Source organism: Globicephala melas, chromosome 16 (genome assembly GCF_963455315.2).
Source record: "Globicephala melas chromosome 16, mGloMel1.2, whole genome shotgun sequence".
NCBI classification, from domain to species: domain Eukaryota; kingdom Metazoa; phylum Chordata; class Mammalia; order Artiodactyla; family Delphinidae; genus Globicephala; species Globicephala melas.
In genome coordinates, this window is record NC_083329.1 from 9,252,146 (window position 1) to 9,276,203 (window position 24,058).

At 49.1% G+C, this 24,058-nt stretch overlaps 1 protein-coding gene across 8 annotated transcripts in view; it reads right to left on the reverse strand.

Annotated features, from left to right (window-relative positions):
• Positions 1-945: 945 nt before the first annotated feature.
• LOC115843375 (transforming acidic coiled-coil-containing protein 2) overlaps positions 946-24,058 on the reverse strand; it is a 136,549-nt gene continuing 113,436 nt past the window's right edge. For 5 of the 8 annotated variants that reach the window (XM_070043815.1, XM_060285904.1, XM_060285903.1 and 2 more), the window contains 8 exons: positions 23,225-23,365; positions 15,858-16,001; positions 15,081-15,157; positions 11,516-11,559; positions 5,388-5,548; positions 5,063-5,169; positions 4,550-4,670; positions 946-1,494 (listed from right to left, as the gene is read on the reverse strand). In XM_070043815.1, coding sequence (XP_069899916.1) covers positions 1,429-1,494; positions 4,550-4,670; positions 5,063-5,169; positions 5,388-5,548; positions 11,516-11,559; positions 15,081-15,157; positions 15,858-16,001; positions 23,225-23,365 — 861 coding nt within the window. In that variant the 3' untranslated portion in view covers positions 946-1,428. Of the gene's footprint in view, positions 1,495-4,549; positions 4,671-5,062; positions 5,170-5,387; positions 5,549-11,515; positions 11,560-15,080; positions 15,158-15,857; positions 16,002-22,257; positions 22,348-23,224; positions 23,366-24,058 lie in introns of all 8 variants that reach the window. The other 3 variants (XM_070043817.1, XM_030839315.2, XM_070043816.1) reach the window with 2 other exon arrangements.

Genomic DNA, 24,058 nt, shown 5'->3' on the forward strand with positions numbered 1-24,058 from the left:
CCCCAAAAGATACATCCACATCCCACTACCTGTGAATGTGACCTTATTTGGAAATAGGGTATTTGCAGTTGTAATTGAGAATCTTGAGATGAGCTCATCCTGGATACAGCATGAGCCCTAAAGCCAAAGAGCGGTGTCCTTATAAGAGAACGGAGAGGCAGATGTGAGACAGAAGAGAAGCGCACGTGAAGACGGAGACAGAGATTGGCATGATGCAGCTACAAGCCAGGGAACATCAAGGATTGCCGGCCACGGCCAGGTGCCGCAGGAGGCATGGAACAGACTCTCAGAGCCTCCAGAGGGAACAAACCCCACCTACACTTTGATTTTGGACTTCTGGCCTCCAGAACTACGAGGGGGTAAATTTCTGTTGTTTAAGCTGCGAAGTTTGTGGTGGTTTGTTACGGCCATCCTGGGAAACTGGGACACCTCTCCTACCCCTTCACTGCCCTTATACACCCACCCTTCAAGCTGGGGTCCCTGGGAAAGTTAGGAGCAGTTAGGGAATCTAAGGCAGACATATCCCTAACCTCCAAAGTGGCTTAATTACCTGAATAGCCACCGTTTCCTATTCCTTTGGAGAGGAATGGACATTTCAGGGTTGATCTGCACAGACTAAAGGAATGAACAGGAAGAGTGACAGCCTGCTACCTCTTTGAGCCAATAAAGGGAAGTAGATTTTGCCCCCCTAGAGTCCAAGAGAATTTGTAAAAACAAAATTTAAGTTAATTTAACATACTCAATTATTTAAGTAGCAAGTCAATACTTCTCAATTGCTTCATCTTACAAACACAGCCACGATAAACAAAGGAAATGTTATTTAAATCTGTGGACAAAAAAATGAGCCCAGACAGAGAAGAGTGAAAGGCCAAATCTGATATGATTTAACAAAGGTGAGAAAAGACCCAACCTTTCCCAGAAAATAAATCACAGCCACACTTATTGCCAAGATCCAAAGAAAAAAATTTATTTACAATAGAGAATTTTATTTGAAACATGCATTTTCTTTTTTTTTTTAAACAAATCAGCAAATGCAGATCAAGTTTACACTCCTTAAGGCAAGAGTCCCTTTGCAAGCTGTACATGATCATATTAAATCCAAAAGCCGCTCACCCTGGAAACTCATGTACAAAGGGCAAGGCCAAGGTCAGCGATTTGTCTTTTATTAGAGAATCAGACAATCTCCCTGATACAGGAACTCTGAGGTCAACTTGCTATGAATTATACTAGGAAAATGCAAACCAATAGCAAGAAATTCTGATAGTGTCCTTAGTACTGCATATAATCAAATCAACTTTATTTAGAAAGAAAATACAGTAGTGCATACGAAAAAGTGAAAACAGAACCTGTCCACATAACCAGAGGGACAGCAGTGTGCCGACGGCCATATTGCACGCAGTGGTCAAAGTCCAAACATTTGGTTCAAAGTTAGCTTTTCCCCATTTTGGCAATCAGTTCATCACAAATCTTGGTGAGTTCTTCTATCTCTTTATTCTGCAAATGAAGACAAAAAAAGAGGTTGTTTGAAATCAAGTCAATCAGAATGGTCACTGGGCTTTTTAAGAGGAAGGGGTCCTTTGGGCCACCTGGTCCCCCTGAATTTATCCAAAGCAGCAAAAGAAATGACCTGGAGCCAAACAATCTACATCCCAGCTGTAGCTGTGTGACCCTGGGCAAGTTACACAACCTCTCTGAGCCTCAATTTTCCTTATCTCAAATGTGTGGTTAATAACATCTGTCTCTCTCAGAATTAAATGAGGTAAGAAATATAAAGTTCCCTGCACAGCACATAGTAAAGGCTTAACTAGTATTGGTTCTCTTCCATTTATTTGTCTCCATGGATGTGGGCACAGAAGGATGGTGGCTTTTTTTGAGAAATGCCACCAGAGGGGATAAGCAATTCTACCTGGATGGGATCCCTAGCATTATTCAGAGGATGCCAGGTAAGGAGGTGCTGTGGATACAGGGCCCGAGGAGAGAGGTGAGGGCAGATGCAAGACGTCTTCAGGGGCTCCTCAAGTCACACCTTGCCCGTCCTCGGAAGCCCCGTCAAGAGGAGTCAACTACGTGTCATCTCGCACCAGTGATCCGACAACACTGTCCATTCTCCAGGGACGGGGATCAACGGGGCGATGCCTCCATCTGGACAGCAGCGGCTCTGCTCTCAGATGCACTAAATGTTGGGCCTGATGCTCATCTGGCTCAGCAGCCAATCCTGAAGGGGCCTCTCCAAGGGGGCGAGATCTTTCCAGTATCCCCAGAACATTGTGCAGCCAGCTTTTCCTCGAGGTCCCCATGGAAGGCGAGTCAATCACAAGCCTGTGCCCTGAGGCTGTACTGAGGCCCTTCCCCAGAAACCCTGGGGCCTAAGACACCTTCCAGCCCGGAGCCACATGCCCTGTGTCCCAGCTGGGCTCCAGGTGCCACTCATCACTGAGCCGGTGCCTGGGAGGAATCAGCCCTCCTTAGCAGGGGAGAGGTTCGGTCCTGGCTGCAGCCCTGCCACCAGCCCCGCCGGGAGAGAGCCCCACCTGGAACATCCCCTTGGCCTCGGCCCTGGCCCGTCTAGAGTTTTCGGCTCCCTGAGGCACTGAAATGCCGGTTGGAAGATGGGGCTCTGCATGGGCTGCAGGACCAGCCACTAATCCTGAAATTACTATTATCGCCACTACTGCCACTGCTGGGGCTGCTAACAGTGATTTTTCATCTTATTGGAGCACTTACCACATGCCGGGCACCATGCAAACCCAGCCTAGGCCCTGTGGTCGCACTCTGTGCTCACTGCAGTCCCTTAAAGGTAGCCATTATTATCCCCCCACTTTTCAGTGAGGAAACTGAGGCTCAGAGAGGTTAAGCACTGTGCGTAAGGTCACACAGTTGGTCAGATGTAGCAAACCTGGAATGCAAATTCAGGTCGGCCTGGCTCCTATACAGCTTGGCTATTTTATGCATTAGGCATGCTGAGAGGTACTAGCAGACCCACTAGCTATCAGTTCTTGGAGGTTCTCCAAGCTCTGTCCTGGCACCATCAGCCCACCGCCCAGGAAACTGCCCCATCGAGGAGCTCAGCGCACTGGGCAAAAGTCCCAGCTCGCTTTATCAAGTCCCGACTGGGTGAACTGCCCAACGCCGTCACCTGAGAGCTGCCCTGGGGGGAAATCATGCTTCTGGATCTCTTGAAAACAGAGACCACCGTCTCCATATCACTTAGAGCCATTTAGCAAAGAACTCATGTGCTTAACCCCTTCTTCCTGAGTCTTAGTTTAAGACAAAACTATGTCTGCAGATACATTTGTATTTTTTCTGTTATCCAAAACAATGCAAATCCAACTGGCTTTCTCCTTGTTTTTAGCTTGCCAGAAAACCTAGCATCAATCACCTCCACTTTGCGACCGTAACCATCTGAACAGGCCGGGTGCCTTGAAAAGCACCTCTCCTGACCCTGGTTTTAGCTCTATTGATTTAGCTAATATCAGGATGCAATTTAAACACCATCGTACCCTGATGGAAACAAGAGGGAACAATCTCAAACCTTCAAGATCTACTGGTTCAGTCCTCCGACATTACAAACCTAGAAACCGAGGTGAAGGGTCAGGCCTGCCGAGGGTCAGGATGGATGGCAGGGAGGGGCAGGGACCTGAATCTCTCCCTGACACCATGCAGGTGATGTGGGAGGTGGTACCTGCCCACTGCAGAGGTTAGCACTGCTTGGCCCAGAACCCCTGGGGACCCCAGCCAGCCGTGCTGGAACCTGGATGGGTGCTTCTAGGGGAGCAGAGGCCATTTGGGAGACACCCTGGGCTCCTGCTGCTACCTGCCTATAAAGTGTCCTCACCAACGCCCATCAGGACCCCAATGCATGTGAAGTGCTGCTGCCCCCGGCCACTGGGCCCTCAGATGACCCCATCCTGGGGAATCCTAAGGCTCAGTAAATCAACCAGAATGGGGGTGCATGTCTGCAAACACACCCAGGGAGGAAGCCTGCCTGGCGCACACTCACTCAGAATCAGATTCACAGCACCCCTGGGTGGAAGGGGCTTCTCATCTGGACACCCAGGGAGACGGTGTTTAAGGTGGTCCAAGCACTTGACTGGAAATCGGGAAATCTGGGGACAGGCTGAGGGACCTCAGGAGGATCCCACCATCCGCGAAAATGAGAGGACACCTGGGGGCCCTTCTGACCCTGACGCTGCCCATGTTTTGCAGCAGGGGGCTGCCTGGTGGGTACCATCCACTTACTGGTAAACTCGCTGGATGCAGGGATTAAAATACTATGCCTGGCACACTGCAAGTGCTGAGCAAATATCTGACGAATGAACGCTGAAAAGGAATGAAAAATGGCAATTCCCAGAAAGGCAGAAAAGAGGCCAGCCTCAGGGCTGCGGTAACCTGGATCTTCCAGAGGGAGAGCGAGGCCATGCTCATGAAGCATGAACTTGTCCCGGGAGTGCCTGACATGCGGGCTGTCCTGGAGCTGCCACGGGCATAGGGAAGCCTAGCCTCTGTGTGTCTCAGTGTCTGGCCAGCCCGGCCCGCCTGGGCCTGTTACCTTCTGCTCCAGCGTTCTTTCCAGAGCGTCCACTCGAAGCTGCTCCTTCCGCAGGCTTGCCTGGTACGCAGCCTGTTCCTGCTGGGCCTTGCCCCGGACCTGGGCGATCTCAGCGTTGGCCCTGCAAGAACGGCGCGGGGATGGGGTTCAGAAATGACCACCCTTCCTCGCAGATGCCTCCCGCTTTCCTTCTCCCAAATTTGGGTAGGGGGAACCCCATCACCTGGCTCCAGCTCTTTCTAATGGGGGCTGGAGCACAGGAGCCCATGAGAACCCCCACGCTCGTGATGCCGAGGTACTTCCAGGGGGTACCCCGGAAATTACAACACGCATCCCTTATTTATCAAGATGGATGCGAATGGAGAGTGCACTCTCATCCTGAACTGTATTGAAAAGCACAGCTACAATAACCACCCTGCCCAAGCCGACGGCAGGGGTGCCAGGAGCTCCCAGCCTGCCTCGGCCGGGGCTGCTGGGGGGCCCTTGGGAGCAGACCCGGGGTGGGGGCATCACCTGTCCAGCTTCTCCTCCGCGTGGACCTTCAGCGCCTGGTACCTCTGCTCTTCCTTCTTTACTCGGGACAGGTACTCCTGCGCACACTTCTTCAGCACCTCTTCATTCTGACTCGACAGAGGACAGGGGTCGAGGCCACAGAAGAAATGCCGAGGAGGGTTGGGAACCCCAAGCGCCCTGGGACGCGGGTGTAACCCCGGACAGCCAAGTCCGAGCACCCTGGCCTGCAGGGACGGCCTTCCCGAGCGGCCCACAATCCTCCCAGCCCGCCCCACCTCCTCCGTCCCACGCGTCCCTCCCGCTCTGCCCGCGAACCTCAACACACCTTGCGGAAGCCCTCCAGGACCTCCTTCATCTTCTCGTATCTCCTGAAGAGATCGGCCAGAGATTTCTCCACCGAGTTCAGGTCGGCCAGGGCCTGCTCCTTCTCCAGGACCAGCTGCTGGACCGTCTGGTGGGAAACTGACTTCTCCCTCTGTTCATCCTCTGGCAGGAGACACGGGAACAAAATGATGGGGCCCATGGGTTCTGGACCTGGTCTCTGGGGCTGGCTGAGTCCTCAGATGCAACTCAGCCTGACTAGCGAGCAATCTCAGACCTTGGCTTTTGGTTGAGACAGACCCACTCCCCCGAACCCATCCAGCTCTAAAGGAACAAAACGCACGGGCGCAGCATCCCAGACCTGGGCCTGGGCAACATTAGATGGGATGGAAACGAGCCAGCATTCTTTAACCTGATCAATGCAACCCTGGAGACCCTGGTGATTCTATGTGATTGTCCACAGCACACAGACCGATCCATAAGGTAAGAAAGAAAACGTTGCTACTGAATTTTGTGTTGGTCCAGATTAAAAGGTGCCGTAGATTGAGCTGTGAGGGAGGGAATCTCCCTTCTTAAGTGTTATTATTAAGCTTAAGCTTAAGTGTTATTATTAACCGTTTTAAGAAAAACGGTTTCCTCGTCCTTAAAACATCCCATGAACCCAAAGCCCACATAATCATGGCCCTGAAATTCTACTCCACACAAAAATGGACATTTCCTTTCATACAGCAAGTATCTTAACTCCCAGGAAAAGGGAGCTATTTCTGTCAAAGTGAGTTTCCCAGTTATGCACAAAAGAATTAAATTCTGGCCCAGTTCAGAGTGGCTGATCCTGGTGAAATGGACTGCTTGGTGGGCCACTGCAGGCGAATATGCCTGGAACCCCGTGAAAATCCCTCATATTGATGGGAACGGCTTTCTCTGGCCACTCTATAGAAAAGCCCCTCGACCGCACAGCGCTCTCTATGCTTTGTATGCCAATCCATCATTGGTCTGGGTGGGCAAGGAACCACTTGCTCTGAACCGTCTGGAACTTTGCTGACAGCAGAGAGTGGCGGGGGTGAGGGGAAGCCCCACTCCGAGCTCCTGTCCTTCCTTGGCCCCAGGTCAGCTGGGAGGGGTGCCTGGGCCGCAGGATGGACAGCAGCTGTAAATGATGACACAGCCATGGTAAGAGCAGCGGCCAGTGTACCGGGCTCTTGCACATGTCGGGCACCGGACCAACTGTTATCTTGATTCAATGCTCCTAAGCCACTTCCAGGAAGTCCAAACCAGGTCACCCCACCCCAGGGGCTTCCCTCTGCCCTGGAATAAAATCCAAACCCCTGCCCACATGCTCTGCTCTCAGCACTGCTGCGCCTCTGCTGGGAACGCCAGCCTGGAGCTTCTCGCCTCGTTCAGAGGCACCGTCCCTGAGCCCGTTTGGGAAACGCCTCCTCTGAGGGGCCCAGTGGTGGCCACTCCGTATCGTGAAATCAGACGTGTGGGTGTGCACGTGTGTGTGTGTAGAAGGCACACTCCCTGGGAGCAGGGTCCTGAGTCTGTTCTGTCCACTGCTCTGTCCCAGAACTAGGACAGTGCCGGACTCACAGCACCTCAATACGCGCCGTGCAGCTGGGCAGTGAATGAATGAGCACAGCCTTGCGGCAGATTTCTAGTATCCCTCCGACAGGAGAAGTCGAGTCACTTGTTCACTGAGGACGCAGCAGATCCAGATCCAAACCCAAGGCTGTGCTCATAACTGCATCTCCACGTGAGCCCCTTAGGGATGGACCTGGAAGGATGTAGCTCCCTTAAAAGTGGGGAGAGGGCGCTTCCCTGGTGGCGCAGCGGTTGAGAGTCCGCCTGCTGATGCAGGGGACATGGGTTCGTGCCCCCGTCCGGGAGGATCCCACATGCCGCGGAGCGGCTGGGCCCGTGAGCCATGGCCACTGAGCCTGCGCGTCCGGAGCCTGTGCTCCGCAACGGGAGAGGCCACAGCAGTGAGAGGCCCGCGTACCGCAAAAAAAAAAAAAAAAAAAGTGGGGAGATGTTGCTTTGGGTTCTTTTCCCTTAGATTCCCGATAGATGGGCATCTTTCTGTATCCTGACGTCAGGCATGTTCTCGGGTGGGGGAGGAGGGAAGAGCACGGAACAGGGGACCACATTCTGGTTTCGGCTCCAGCCCTGACCATAAGCTTGCTCGTAAGTCCTCCCTCGAGGTCCCAGGGCCTCATTTCCAAAATGAGGGGCTTCTCACACACAGATGGCTGTGCCCACCCAGCAGGGTCCGATTCAGTCAGTCTGGGGTGGGGCCGAGGATCTGCATCTGTGACAAGGTCCCCAGCGATGCTGAGGCAGCTGGTCCCGGGACCACGTTTGGAGAACCACAGGCCCGGAAGATGCCTGAGGTCCTCATACCCTGCCTCTCAGAGATCTTGCTACCAGGGCAGAGGTGAAGACCCAGGAGCCAGAGTCTGAGAGTCCACATTCCAGACCTGGCTCTGAGACTTCCCAGCTGTGTGACCTTGGGCAGAGGTTTTCAGCTCTGTCCTCCACACCTGAAACAGGGGATCCCAGTATTTCTCTTATGGCATTTGGGAGAAGATTAAATATAAAGCCCTCAACACATAGTAAGAAGCCAGCATCAGTGACCCGTTATCAGCAGCATCATTGCCTCCCCCCAGCTGGTATGATGTCAAGTCCCAGTGACCCACGAAGGGGGAGCTTTTTAACATATGGCAAGAACAGAACCGCCAGCAATCTGTTTGCTACGTCTAGACTCCTAAAAGAAAGGGCGTTACAAAGTTCCACCAGTAACCAAATGCTTGTTTTTATTCTTTGAATTTTAGCTGCTTCCTTAGTTCTCGGCAAGCTGTACGATGCACATTCTGGGCTGGTTCTACGCCATGTATACATTTCACTTGGCTTGGTAAAGGAGCCATTTATCAAACAGAGTCCATCTGATTTCCTGGATCTGAGATTAGCCCGCCTCAGCTTCCTTTCCTCCCCCCATAACCCTTGTAAAAATAGAATTTCCCTGTTCCCGGGGAGAGAGGGAGGAGGAGAGAATGCTGGAGGAGGAGAGAATGCTTCACACATCTTTTTTTTTTTTTTTTGTAACTTACAAATGCTGCTAGGTGCTTCAAAGCAGGAAATCAGCTCAAGACCCAAGATGTTCTATAGACACAACAATAAAACAACGGCCCTGGAGATGTTCTGGCTTTTTCAGGCGGAAACACTATTAAACCATGTGGGGAATGCAGCCAAAACACAAAAGCAAAAGTAACAAAAATAGAAAAACAAACAAACAAATAAGGGTTGCAGTGGGCGGGTGTCAAATTAGGTGAAAAAGCATTTACTTACCAGGCTTGCCTGTTTGTTTTGCAAGCAAAGGGCAAGAAGCAACGGAAAATGGAAGCAAAACAGATAATCAGGGCAGTTGTTAGGAAAGCAGGAAAAAAAAAATCAATCGCAACAACCTGGAATGCAGAAAGCACAGAAATCCCTTTTTGTTCTGAATTCTCAATAGTCAATATTTGAACTTAATGAAACATATTCTCTTTAGTAACATATGGTGAGAACGGACTGTGATGACAAGACAGATGTCACACCAACGTGGAGCATGTGTGAAGGTTAAACAGAGGTCAGGGAGCCAGGCTGGAGTCAAGGCTAGTGGAAGTTGGGTAGAAGCTGGTTTTAACTTCAAAATGCTATTACATTCACTCTGGGCCCTGAACGGCAAGCTCTCTGGGCCTGAGTTTCCCTTTCCATGAGGAATGGTGGGTGGGTGAGCGGAAATGAGAAGAAAAATACGGGATCCAGATGAGACATATGGGTGTGTTTCCTGCCTCAAAAGAAGGCAGGTCCCGCCCAGAGCTACAGTGAGCTCCAGCCATGCCGCAGCCCCACACCATCCTCGGCAAGGACACAAGGACCCTGAAACTGACAGTGGCCCTAATCGGCGACCTGCAAGTGACTGATGGATGACACCCACAGACATGCCACCTCTCGGATGAGAACAGCTCTGGGAAGGTGGGTGATGAACGGGACAGGAAGTGAGGATGGGGAGGGGGCGATGAGGAACAGACACACCATGAGGCGCCACCCCAAGTGACAGCACTGCTTCCAGCCAGGGACGCTGGGGAGGGGGTCTCGCAGAGCCACCCGCAGAGTGCTTAAACACCCCCAAAACAGGAAAACGCTGAGGGAAAATTTCACAGCTCTTGAAGAGAGGGGCTCTCAGGCCAAACACGCCAGGTCTCCTGGAGGGGGTGGGGATAGGGGGGTGGCATGTGTGGCCTTAATCCCTGGAGTCAGGGTTCCACACGCTCCTCAGACTGTGTCTGAATTGAAAACACTGTTCTAACTACTGTCACCTGCAGCGTGGAAAGCATCAAAGTCCAATACTCTTTCTGTCACCACAAGGACAGGCCACTATGTCAACTAGAGACTCTGGCTCTGTCAGTTTTCAAGAGGGAATGTCTGCTTCTATCAAACCGCCAGCCGAGCCAGAACATCTGGTTGCTCTGGGCGGCCTGCCGTCAGGACAAAGGCTCTTCAACACTGGCCTAAACGTCATTGTCAAAAGTAAAAAATAAAAATGGATGACTGAGACGCAGAAGGATGTTTCCAGATGAGCCATGTAGGTTTGAGTGACATTTTCACGTCCCAAGACTCCAGGATGCGGAAAGGTTGCCAAACAATGTGTATTGGAAGATATAAATCCTTCCTTCTGACCATTTTCAGCAGCAGTTTCAGTTCCAAGGGTTTTTTTTTTTTTATCTCATCCATATGTATCCATATGTTATACCAATTTAACAGAGGTTTCATTTGATAGAAAGCATACACCATGAGGCTGATCCTTTAAAAAACCCCAATAGGCTTCCCTTGAGCTCTGGGAGAAATGGTCTTTATTATAATAAACCAAAATTAAAGTTCTTTTGAATGGAAGCTTCTTCACTGTTCCCAAGGCTGTGGTCATATTTACCTTGGGGCAAAAGCTAGAGGTGTGGTGTGACATATCCAAACGTTTGAGATGACGAGGGGTCACCTGCTAAAACAGCATCAAGCTGTGGTTTGCAGTAAGCTTATGTCCTTTGGAGTAAAAGGTTTTTTAAAAAACTGCTATCATGGACCTAAGCAAATAAATAAATAAACAAAGATCCCACACCTCGCACCCTGAGTTATAACAGCATTTTTCAATGATGATCATCAGTGAAAAGACTTGGGCTTGGAAGTTCTGCAAAAGGCCTTTTCTCACTTTTTCTTTAAAAAAAAAAAAAAAAGAGGGCTTCCCTGGTGGCGCGGTGGTTGAGAGTCCGCCTGCTGATGTGGGGGACACGGGTTCATGCCCCGGTCCGGGAAGATCCCACATGCCGCGGAGAGACTGGGCCCGTGAGCCATGGCCGCTGAGCCTGCGCGTCTGGAGCCTGTGCGCCGCAACAGGAGAGGCCACGACAGTGAGAGGCCCGCGTACCGCAAAAAAAAAAAAAAAAAAAAAAAAAAGAGCCAGGTGTGTATGACTTGTAACATGAGGCCTTCTTTTATTGTAGACCAAAGTAATCTGTCAGTACTGGCTGCCAGGGATGCTGTGTTAAGATGGATTCTGAGGCAGTGTCCAACCTCAGTGAGAAATAGTGTTGTGACCAGTCAATAGGGACAGGCAGCTGGACTGCCACGTGTTCTACTGTCCTTGTTCTAGACCTCTGTGTAAAGGCCGAGTCAGGTATTTTTTCACTTGTGTCTAAACTAAATTAGGGTTTAGAGATTTCATTATAGAGATCTGATTCTCTCCCATGAGCAAAAAAATCACCCAAATATCCTAGTAACCAACCCAAATCTCTTTCCCCATGAGGTGGGCCATCCTGGCTGGGTCAAATGGTGGCCATTGAAGTGACAGCCACGGCTTCCCACAGGCATGAATAATTCATGCTAAGGGACACACACGCTGACAGGTGTTTCCAGGAGGTCCCCAGACTCACTGATCTGGGGCAGAGCCACCTTCTGGGATGCTCTGGTCCCTCCCTAAAGGGCTTCATGCTCTAAGAGGAGCCTGAGAGGAACACACTCTGAGTCTCTACTTTCAAAGCCCTCCCCATAGTTCAGAAATCTCAGGGCAGGCCTGAGCCCCCCACCAGTGAGGATACCCACCTATCATCTGGGCGATGGTCTTCTCATACTCGGCCACTATTTTCCTGTAAGAGAAGTGAAAATAGGTTGGAACTGTGACCACAGAATAGTTTTTAATTTCACGCGGGAGCCCATGTGCTGGATATCAACAGCCTGACCACCGTCTAAGAGGACAAGTCTTATGGGTCACAGACTACTAGGGACCCCTCCAACCTCAGCCCTCTTCTTGTACACCCAAATAGGTTCATTTTCCTAGTGCAAGACTCTGATCAAATCACTCCCTTATACAAAACCTTCTGTGTCTCCCCTCTGCCCACTGAGAAAAAAAATAAGGCCAAACCTTCAGCCTGACAGTCGAAGCCTTCTGTCACCTGGGCCTGATCTTCATCAGTCTTACCTCCTTCCATGCCATCTCGTGAACACAGTGGTTCAGTGAGAACAAATGATTTCTTGTCTGCCCTGAGCTTTCTCACCTCTATGGCCTTGCCCATGTTGTTCACTTCCCCTCTCTCTTTCCACCTGTCATAGTCTGTTTCTCAAGGGCCAATTCAAATGCTACCTCCTCCAGGAAGCCTTCCCTGATTTCTCCTTAGAACCCCATAACATTTTATCTGACTCTTCTTCCAAAACATACATCATAGTACTTGAGTGGAAGCTCCTCAAGGTCCAGGGACCACTTCTTAGTCACCTGTGTTGTTGAGTGGGGGAGTGGCAGGAAACGAAACAGTAGACCTTCTTGGGTAGGCTCAATGAAGAGAAGCTGCACAAAAGCACTAAGATCCCTTGTTTATAAGATTAAAGGAAACTCTCAAAAAAGACTTGAGGGTTTCACCTACATTATCCAATCCACAAGAGAACCAAGAGCTACTAACCTCCAACAGATCTAGGACCTGATTGCAGCTGACCCTGCCTCTCCGAGCTGTGTGATTTGGCCAAGTCAGTACTGGACGCTGAGGGTTCAGCTTACTCCCTGGTCCAGTGAGGATTACCTTAGACCTTGACTTTCGGGCCTGGGGGGTGGGAATTAAATGAAGCTAAAAGCGACAGTGACAGCAGAACACACTCTTGCAAAGGCTAAAGGCCTTGCAGCTGCTGGGTGTCTGTCCCTGGCTTCTTGACCTTGGCCCCAAGGTCACTGCCTCACCCAAGGGCAGACCCACAAGAAAGGCAGCCACAACATGAGTGCACTTGCATTCTCTCTCTGAATCCTACACAGAGACACTTCATGTTTTCTGTGCTTAAACAACCCCTCCTGGCACCCCTGAATCACAGATGATGGATCTCTGAGGCTGCCCCATCTAAACCCACCACCACTGAGGGCAGAGGCGGGACCACAGCAAGTAAGGGACGTGTCCTTTCAGAAGTGCTAGGAGACTGGGGGCCAAAGAAGTGGTCTCCCTAGAATTGCTATACAGGGTCATTCAGGAACCTTTCCAGGATCCCAGGGCTACAAAGTGGCAGAGCTAGGATTCAAACCCAGGTATCAACTCTGGAGTCTTTGTTATAACCCTTCGGCTCCACTGCCTCCAGGCATTGTGACTTACCCCCATTTTACAGATGAGGAAAGTTAGACACAGAGTTAAGAAACAGATTCAGAGAACCTGCTGTGTAGCACAGGGAACTCTACTTGACTCCGCTGGACAGTAGAAACTAACACAACATTGTAAAACAACTGTATCACAATTTAAAAAGAAAGAAAGAAAAAGAAACAGACTCAGAAGCAGCTACAAAGCAGAGCCTGACTTCCACCTGGTCTGGCTCCAGAGGCTGACGTTTAGGGCACCAAAAACTAGTGCCTCTGTGCCAGCCGGAGACACTTGAAATCCCACCACACCAGTTACCAAACAGCACTCCCTGGAGCCCCCAGAGGTACAATTTCTCCCAGGAAAGCAAAAGGAATCAGAGACAAGAACTTCCAGCCTCCCCGTATGTCCTGCCTCCACCTTGAGTGCAGGCAAAAAACCAAAGCCACCCGGTTCCCTCCCCAACTTCCCCTTAGCCAAAAAAAAAAAAAAAAAAAGATAAAAGAGATTTTAAAATAATGCAACTACAGGGCCTCAGTTTGAATGTGAAATAGCGCTAAGATTAAGCTCCAGAAGTGATCACAAAAGCTGTCAGCAGAAAGATGGAACTAACAGAAGAGTTTTCAGGAAGATGCTATTTGACCTAGAAAATGGGAGATGATCACCTAAACGTTTGCTTATTACTTAAAACGGTAGCCAGGAATATGATTTTGATAATTAGCTCACAGCACTACTGCAATGAAGTGTACTAAAAATGTACAAATTCTTCAACCAATGTTTAGAAATGCATTCATTCTCCTATTCCCACACTTTGAGACTTTAAAATGAAGCTGATTATGTATTCTTGGCACAGTGCCGGACCTTCTGTCTTGTTAAAATGATTGTGGTCGAATCCATATCTTCTCCTGCAATTGCCTCAGCTCGTGCTGAAGAAGGGCAGGTGTGTGGAGAATGAACTATGCCCCCTCCACCCCGCCACGCGCAGTTCTTAGACCCGCAGCATCTAGAACCTGGACAAGATGTGCTAATCCGGGACGGTCAGAGCAGAGGTTTGGGTCAAAATTGCTTTAAAAATGCCACTTACAATATAGTTTTTGTTTTTTTTTTTTTTTTACAATATAGTTTTAAAAGTCACATCCCAAGGGTAAATTCTAGCCCCAGAGATGGTTTCTTAGTTTCTAAGAAGATGATGAATTGAGAAAGGAAATAAAGGGGAAAAGGCACGTGAGGAGTGAAAGCAAGAGGCAGGCTGCTGGGTACAGTGGAAAGAGCTTGGCTTTCAGAGTCAGAGAGGTGGATTCAAATCCATGTTCTCGTTAACTAGAAGCTCCAGGGCCTCCGTCAAGTCACCTAACCTCTCTGCGCCTTCAAGCGGGGCTGACCATCCCCTCGACAGCTGTGGGGAGAAACAGGCTGTGTGTCTCCAGCCAAAGGCACAGTGCTTGGCACACGGCAGGTACTTACCGTGTGGTAGCTGTCATACTTCTATGACAATAGGCAGCAAATGAAAATAAATCACTCAGGCGACATTTGGGAGACACACTCAATGTTTATCAATTGAGACTGGTGAAATTAATTATGTTAGACCCTTAAAAGGACTGTCAAGCACCTGTTGAACAAATAGGTCAAGATGTATAAACATCTGTCCAAGTTACGCTAAGTTAAAAAAGAGTATAGGGTAATGTACATTTCTACACTCCACTTCTGAAGAAAAATGGAGGCTACATAGATACCTTAACACATTTGGGATCAGAAATGGAAAATTCTGGGAAGGATACACCAGAAATGGTGCACAGTAGGTACCTGAAGGGTGTGGAACCAGAGGCTGAGTGGGAAGGAGGTGTGTTTTTCCTTGTACATATATTTATTTGATTGCATTATGTGACTCGTGGTATTTCAGTAATAGTAATACACTAAGAATACTTCTGTGAAAATACAAACCTTGTGGAATAACGGGTAACTTCTACAGAGGACACTGTTCATGGGCCACACCAGCTCCAGCTGTTATCAAACCACAGGTAAGCATCCCCCAGGTACCAGGAAGCCCGAGCATCACAACTGACCTCATTTCCATCACTTCCCGCCTGCTTTCTTCATATTTATCTTTCCAGTCCGAGACCTCTCTCTCCTTGGTTATGATCTAGTATCAGGGAGAAGAAGAGGAAGGAGGTTAGTCCCAGCTGAGTCAATTCAGATCTGAGCAATTCATACACCAAGACAAGGAAACACTAAATAAATATGGAATTAAAACCTGCTACACCAAATAATTGTATTTAGAGAATTTCCCCAAGCATGAGATAGAAATAAGCCAAACGTGAGACTTTCACAATGTCCACAGAGAGCAACTAAAAGGCATGTGCTTTTTTGTTATAACTCGAACGAGGCCCTAAAAACTCATTAAACAACAGTGTCGGGCTTCCCCGGTGGCGCAGTGGTTGAGAGTCCGCCTGCCGATGCAGGGGACACGGGTTCGTGCCCCGGTCCGGGAAGATCCCACATGCGGCGGAGTGGCTAGGCCCGTGAGCCATGGCTGCTGAGCCTGTGCGTCCGGAGCCTGTGCTCCACAACGGGAGAGGCCACAACAGTGAGAGGCCCGTGTACCACACACACAAAAAAAACAAAAAAAACCCCAAAAAACCCCAATAGTGTCCAAGATCAAAACCCACGGTTTGCCGCCTGTCTCTGCCTGCAGTGGTCAGAGGAGAAAGTCTGTGTCCAGAGATGCTGGCTTTGTGGGACGTGGGTACATACATTTATTTACAAATGGCAGAACCCGGAGCTTTTCCCAGGGCACCCAGAGCTGGCCTTGCCTTCTCTGAGCCACACACACGCCACAGTACCTCTGCCCTGGCGATCTGGAGGGCGGAGTCCAGGTCAGGCTGCTGGAACAGAAGGCCTGTGGGTTTCTCTACCTCGGCCGTCCCGATGCGGGAATACAAGGCTGTTTTGGAGATGGTGACGTCTGTTGGGTGAGCAGCTTCTCTCTGTGGAATGGTTTTTAATTTTAAAAAGTTAACATTAATCTTATGACAAAGAGAATTGCACTCATCCTCTCATGAACGGGTCAGTTGTATGGTTTTGAAACAAAGAACACCAAAAGTATGAGAAAATGCTAAGACTAATGAATGGGGAAATGCCGGATACACTCTACAGAAATCTATCATTCTGCACCTGCACCGGCTGACAAAGGGTCTAATGGCGGACGCCTCCCCAGCTCCCAGGCCCTGGAGTCAAGCACGTCTGGTGCCCGTTTATCACTGCCATTTATCAGCCGCAGAGGCATTTAGGCACAGCGCATAAGAACCAAGGTCATCTTCCAGCAGGTTCCACTTCCAAAATAAAAGCCTGACGGTGAACAATGTTGAATTCTACTCTATGTTTTCCCAGTTTTGAGTAACCACAGATCTGATCATTTTTGTAAGACTTTCCACATTTCAACTTAGGGGACATTGGTTAGCTGTGTTTGAAAGGATATAATTCACACAGAGCTTAAGGCCTACCAGAGCTCTCAACCAACATCACCTTCAACGAGCTAGTTTCTGGGTGCCAAAAGGTAAGCAGTACGTTGGAGTTACAGCGTCAGCGGGAAAATCGAAAACTGGATCACTGACGACATCCACCTGTGCCGATAAGCCCCTCGGTGAGTGGTGTGATTCCCTGCCCCCACGACCGACACTGGACAGTCACAAGCCTCCTGGGAGGGAGGAGAGGTCTGTGCTGACTCTTCCTCCCTTCGCACAAATGCTCAGCCATTTCCAACACACCCAAAGTGCAGCATTAGGAGCGTCGCCAACCAGTGCAGCGGGTTGTCAATCTAGTGCTACTGCAGAAGAAATGTCAAACCAATCACACTCTCAGTCCTATTCATTAACCTCCTGGCCCGTCGTGGTTGCCAAGGCAAACCTCCACCCTGGTTACTAGAGTCCAACTGGACGTGAAGCAGTGGGGGTGTAATGGGCGGAGGGCAACTGCTTTTCCTTTGGGAAATTTATGAGAAGAGATGGAGCCGTGAACAGAACACCACAGTGTAGAAGAAAGAGAGAGATGTGGGAAAGGATCGGTGAGGACTTATCTTGTAGATGGAAGCAGAGGAGATGAAAGAACCAATGGTAACTGGGAAGGGGGTGACCCGAAGGTGCTTGAGCAGAATTTCTCTCCTCAATCACGGGAACAGGCATGCTTACCCTACTGTGGCCTCCGAGGCAATGAACTTGTGACAGCTTAGAAAACGCAGGTGGAAGCTTAATGGATAGGACTGGAGGTCACCGAGTTAGGACCTGTTAGTTGTACACATGCACGATGAATTAAGTGGTTTAGGCTGTCCTGGAAGCGAGCGTCTGCTGCGTGGGTGTCACTACCCCTGCCTGGCCTTGAGTATCTGGGCTAACTCTCACATGGGACCCAGAATGACCACTGCTGGTCAGAGGGGAGTACCAGACCCCAGGGACACGCCCACCTGTCAAGTGGGATGCCAGGATCTTCGGTGACAGGACATTTGAGCAGAACACAAGTTTAAAGCCCTCAGGAGCAGGCAGGCTGACCTCTCAGAAGAGGGCCTCCAGACCACAGGGCAGAGCCTCTCCCACGTAGGCGTTAATCTCTGATGTCTGAGATGTTTTCAAGGTTCTACTTGTCAAATGGGAAACTTCTCAGGAAGTAAACAGAAAATTATACCTAGACACCAAGACTCAGTATTTACATTTATCGAGAAAGTTCAAAAACACAAAATTCTGAAGAGGATTTTTAAAAAACCTGTTCCTGTCACAGTTAAGTAAAATAATGTATTCTTTGAAAAAAATTAAATAACGTTTCAAAATGGAAAGAACCCTAGACACCGTCCAACTCATCCTGGTCCCTCTGATGATGAAAAAATTGAGGATCTAAATAAGATTTGGCCAAATCGTTTCCCAGAATGAGATTCAATTCTGACCCAAGATAAACCAACTCTCTGAAGTGCAAGAGAAAATGAATTAAAACTAACTTTATCATACTGGGCAGAAACAAAATACGACCAGTGCAGGAATTAATGATCTTTAAGCTGCCTAATGTCCTTTGTAAAACAAGGAAGGGGATGAAAAATAAACAAAATAAGGAGCTTTCTAAGGAAATGCAAATGGTTACCACCAGATACAGTAATTCACTATCTCCGGTCATCCTGGCCACCTGGTGTTTTCAATAAAGAAACATGATGACTTAAGAATCCATTTGAATTACTACCAGAGTATCTGCATGTTAATGCAATTCAAGGTACACACCCTGGTTTTCTCTTACAACCAAGAATTGTTTTTAACTGAAATTAATAGGTTTGTCTCTTGATGATATTTTAAGATCAGACTTAGATTAAGCTTTGTTTCTCCCACATAACCTCCCACTTGCTACTTTAGAGGAACCAAAAAGCCACCAGAATCACAAATTAAGATGTGAAGCAGCCACGACTCAGACAGCACGGGACCAACGTCCAAACTCTCGATCCACTCCCTCAAATCTTGGTCCCTGCGGGGACCCCTGGGGCACTGTCGCCGGGATCAGGCCTGCAGACCTCATGCCTGGGGTCCTTCTGGCCTTGCAGCCAGGGGCTGGGGGTCTTGTCGCTCAGCCAGGCTCACAATCCTCCTGGTGTCCAACCCGCTGCTGCCAGGATCAGGGGAAGCTGCTATGTCTTGGACCAAAGCAGGATCGCTTTGGTCCCCGGAAACCAGGTGGGAAGCAGTGAGAAGGCGCAGGGGTAGGGTCCAAAAGCCGAGATCAGGTCATGGACCAAGGTCATGGAGCGTGGACACAGGCTGGGTGCCTGGGGGGTGACGGGGCCACGTGGCGCCAGGTGGGGCAGAGAGCAGCCTCAGCCCGGTGCCGCCCCATCCAAATCTGACAAGGGGCGGGTCTCAAGTTCAGGATGGCAAACAAAAGGAAGGCACTTGATACGTGCCCTTACTCCACTCCCCACAGGAGGCGCCACCAGCACCGACCGGCCTCTCCTTCCCCCTGGGTCAAGACATGGCCTCAGACCTCAACACAGGCTGCAGACGAAAACCACGAATTCTTGAAACTGGCAAATAAGCTGAAACCCACGTGCCAGCCCTTTGTCACTGCCCTTCAGACTGTTCTTGCGGGTTTCGGGTATCACCTGGTTAAATGGCCGGGGTGGGTGGTTTCCGGACACAGAAGGAGAAAAGGCAGCTATGCTATCAGGCCGTTCACCAACCATACAGTTGCCCCAGACCTGATTCCTTCTCCCACTGATGCTGCGACAACCCAGGCATCTTCCTTTATGGGCCAGGACTCCTGGAGGAATCACACACTGAAGATTAACACCGTTTCCCTCCCAGGGGAGCCTGTTTCTAGGACCTCCTCCAGTCCCAAAGCTTGCCATTTGTATGATCCTTGTTCCCATGTTACCCAGACACATCCTTCCTTCTTTATATAGGGTCCCCCTAATCCCACAAGGCCAGATACTGGACCATACCCAGTATCTGTTATACACACAAATTAAATCCATCCCTGTGCCCTGCAGCCCTTGGAAAGCCATACAGATGGAACGCTCAGGTTCTATCCACCCTGGTTTAGTGGTGAATCCAGGGCTGCTGCACCTCACAACCAGTGACCTGGTCAGATCCGCCCCCGCCAGGAGGACACAACCGAATTCAGTTCCACCAGAAGTGTGTGGAAGGAAAACAATAAGGGGTCTGACACCCCAGCCCCTGTGGAGTTTCCCTCGTTTCTAACGTTTTCTGACTAATGAGACAGGAAACCGCACAGCAGTGCCTGGAAGGCTGGCTTTGCCGGCCCTCAGGCTGAAGGGAAACGTCGAGTGAAGCTGCTCACAGGAGCGACCAGAAATCACCCCCATCATATTTCATGACGTTTTTCATCCTCTCAGTATGAGTTTTTTTCATTCCAAGTGATTTCATTTTGTGTTAGCAACAGTTTAAGACCATGCTACCAGAAACACTGGGCTAGGTTACCTGCAGCTGAAACATATGAGCAGAAAAAAGAACAAATTGGATACACAGCTGCTGTCTTCTCTTTCTATATATCAGCAGTTTCCAATGTGCTAAGGGCCAATCAAGCATCTCACCAGCAAGAAACCCACAGAAACCCAACTGGGTTCAGGTAAATGGACCACCCTCGGTCTGGTGAGCTACAGAAAAGAGCATCTATTTTCCATGGGCCAACGTCACTAGATTAATATACTTCTTACAAAAGTGGTCCAAGTTCTTATGGTAGAGAAAAATGTTCCTCATACTCCCAGACACTTCTACCCCTATGGAATAATTCTTTTAACACGCCCTTCTGGAATACGTAAGGAGGGAGCGGGGGCTGTCTCTCCAAACCACACTCAGTAGACTCAGGTGACAGTATTTTCTCAATCAAAATCGGGACACATGGTCTGAGAACAGGCTTTAACTGACGGGAAGTCAACTGCTGGCCGTCTCTGAGAAGTAGGCACGGGTATCAGGCAGTCCTGAACACTTTATACTCAACTGGAACCACTGAGAACATGCTCAATTCTGCCTCAGACTTCTGGACAGGAATAAACTGTATTTATAGTGACCAAACGTCAAGCAATTCATTCTGTGTTTAAGCCACTACCCAAGGACATCAAGAAATAAATCTAACGGGGGAAAAAATCCTTACTGCTTAATGCATTCTAAAAATCTCATTTTTACGGAAATTAAATCCAAGTGTATGGGTTGGCCACAAGAACAAAGACATCAGCAATGGGTGTTTACATTCCTGTAAACACCCGATGTCCCCAGTCTGGACACCCATGGGATGACCTTCTTCTATCACTGAGAGATGTCTCTGGAAAGGGGTCCCCATTTGGTTCCAGGGAAACCACATGTGGGGGACCCACAGGGCAGGGCCAGCAGATGAACTCCTAATCCTGTCCCAAGGACAAGTGACGGGAGAGAGCACGGGCCCCTCTGCCAAGTAAGCTGTTACTTGAGATATACAGGCAACGAGCTCCCAGGCTCCCAGATGTACAGGCAACTCTCCCAGCTTCCCAGGCTCCATTTTCCACATCTGTAAAATGGGACCTGGACCCGCTGTCTGAAGAGAGATGTTGGGAGAGTCTCATCAGGTAACAAGAGGCACAAGTGAAGGTCACCTCCCAGCAGCTTTCATTGATTGTACACCTACTGTGTGCTAGGCTCTCTGCACGGCACTTACTGTCCTCACAGCAACGTGCAAACTCGCTGCTATTAGCCTCTTGTCACAGATGGAAAAACTGAGGCTCAGAGAGGCTCACCAACTGGTTCAGGGCCACAGAGCGCACTGGGGCCCAGTCCTGGTCTGACAACCCAGGTTCGCCGGGCTGCCAACTGGGGGTGGGGTGTGGGAGAGGGAATGAGGCGGATCCTCAGAGGCCAGGCGCACCCGTCAGCCCTGGGGGTGGGCTGAACCTCCCTGGACCACGCTCCATCGTGCGTGTCATCAGCAACACATTCCAGTTGTTAAGAAAAATGACTCCAAACTTGGAAGCCAGCCAAACAATTTCTGCAGGTCTTGTCAATATCACACTCTGCCCTAGAGAAGGGTTGGCAGATTACGGCGATGGCTCAAATGGCCTGTTGCCCTTTTCTGTAAAAAGGGTTTTCCCGGAACCCGCCACACCCGTTCATCCACGTGTGGTCCGGTGCTGCTTTAGCAGAGCTTGGTGCCAGAGCTGAGTTAGTTGTTACAGAGATCAACAGATGCCTACAAAACCTGAAATATTTACGCTCTCCCGTTGCAGAAAAAGACCGCTTTTCTGTAATCCTTTTGACCCTGGCCTAAGGGTCATCTGACATCTCAGGAAGGTCTTGTTTTCACCTATTCACTATTGACTGGGATCCAGCCTCAGTATGATTAGATGTTAACTTGTAGAAAATAGAAAAGGTGCAAATTATTTTTTATTAGTAGCGAAGCAAATGATTTCTATAGGAAGAAAAAAGAACCTCAAAGGTTATGAATTATCTGTCCTGTTTAACTAGTATTAACCTGTTTTATATCTAACTTTGCAATCTTATTCCAGCCTCCTTACCCCACTGACTGGACATCGGTTTCTCGTATTTTCCTCCATTCAACAAGCCTTACCATCCTGCTGGTGTGTTCAGTGTGTACTTATGCACAAATTACACTTTTAGCTTTTTGAAAAATCATACTTTGTCGAACACCTGCCTGGCCATGGTTAGCAAAGAAGCTTCTGGACCACACAACATTCTCAAGAGGCAGCACACGGCAGCAGCAAACCGGTACCTTGGTGTCCTGGCGGCTACGGGAAGCCAGGGTGATCTGCCTGGCCAGCTTCAGGGCTTCTATCCGCATGATGGCAAACTCTAACTCCTCCTGCCGGAGGGGTGGGAAATGAGCAAACCGCAGGGGAAATGCACTGAGACAGGACGGAAATGTTTTCCACATCCAAGAAACGAATGTGCCACGTGAATGTGTCATGACAGGTACTCGGGGAAACATACACGCTGGCTTTCTTTCACAATTAACACCTCAGCAGATCATGAAATAAGTGTCTCATTTCCTTTTTTTTTTTTTTAAATCACCCTTTGGGATGTCTGGCGGGAAGTATGACACAAATACGAAATAATTTTTAAAATGGGATCAGAATTTTTAATGCACGGTTCTTTCAATTTCTCTCCTTTTGTTCATTTCATGTCAAGTCGGCCAACAATTTCCACGAGCGGATTTGCATATCTCAAATGACTATTAACAATCTCTCTTAAGTTTTTGCTCTGAACATCCCAGTCTAGAGGGTATCAAATTGAGCTGTCAAATTTAAAGCACAGACTGTAGACAATTGTTTTGGTGCCAGATACAAGACCTGAGTCCAGATGTTATCTCAACAGGGGTCTGAGATAACCTTGTATACATAAACAGCCTGGCTCCATGGTGAGCTAATACCCTTGGTTCCATGAATAAATCAGAGAAACTGCTTTTGGGGCTATCAAAACTTCTAAAAAATGACTGCTTCGGTCCATTTTCCAAATTGAAATACAAATGGTTTGTTCCACATGTAATGGCACGATTTATAGCACTCTGGCGTCCTGGGTAAAGACCACCACATATATCTGTCTTTGAGGGGAAGCTATTCCATCTGGAACATTCTCAGCAATGCTCCATTAAATCCTGCCTCATTGCATTTGGAGTTCGGAGGTTCATTCTCTACTGAGGTTTTGACAAACTCCCCAAAGGTCACACGTGGGCTACAAACCTGAAGTTTCTGAGCAAATACTGGGGGGTTCTTTTCTGCTAAGTCGGGTTCCAGATAGTCAAGCGCACCACAGAGAGAGGCTGGATGAGCTAGCCTGCTGAGGAGGGCATCAGCAGAGGCAAAGGAGCCCTCAGGAGCTGTCTGAAGGCCGGCAGAGGAGGACACAGAGGAAAAATAGAGGAGAGCAGAGTGATATCGGTTCCAAGCAAGGACCACCCATCTATTGGCTGGATATCTCTGCCTTAAGGCTGAAGAGAGTATCAGTTAGGTGCCAATACGTTCCTTTTCATCTGGACTAATTCCCACATGCTGATCATGGGCATCGTGAGATGGGCAGGCCCAACCCGCTCCCCAAAAGCACAGCCTTAGGTGCCCTCTCCACCCCGTGTCACCCTCACTCCATAACCAGTTGCTAGGAGGAAAGCTACCCTTTACTTATTTACTTGAGAACCTCAGTGGGTAGGAGACAAGGTAGGTGATGGGGTTTTTAAACGTAAGTCATCAAGAACCTACTTTCCATTGTAAACATCCAAAGGAAGGTTTGGTAAAGGTCATTTTCTAAATAATGGAAAGATGACCTCAAACTGGTAGATCAGAAAGACTTCAAAATCAGAAGGCAAAGGTTGCAGAAGTTGAATCATGCATGAGTCCTTCATAGTATCTATTTGAGAGACAGCCTAGGTCCCGTCTGGACTCTCTTTTTGCTCACTGTTATTTTCCCAGTATCCACCTGCCAGACATACAGTAGGTGCTAAATAAATACTTGATGCGTGAGATAAATGAATGTCTACTAATCTGGAGCAATAAAGCAACACGCCAAGTCAATGGCCTCAT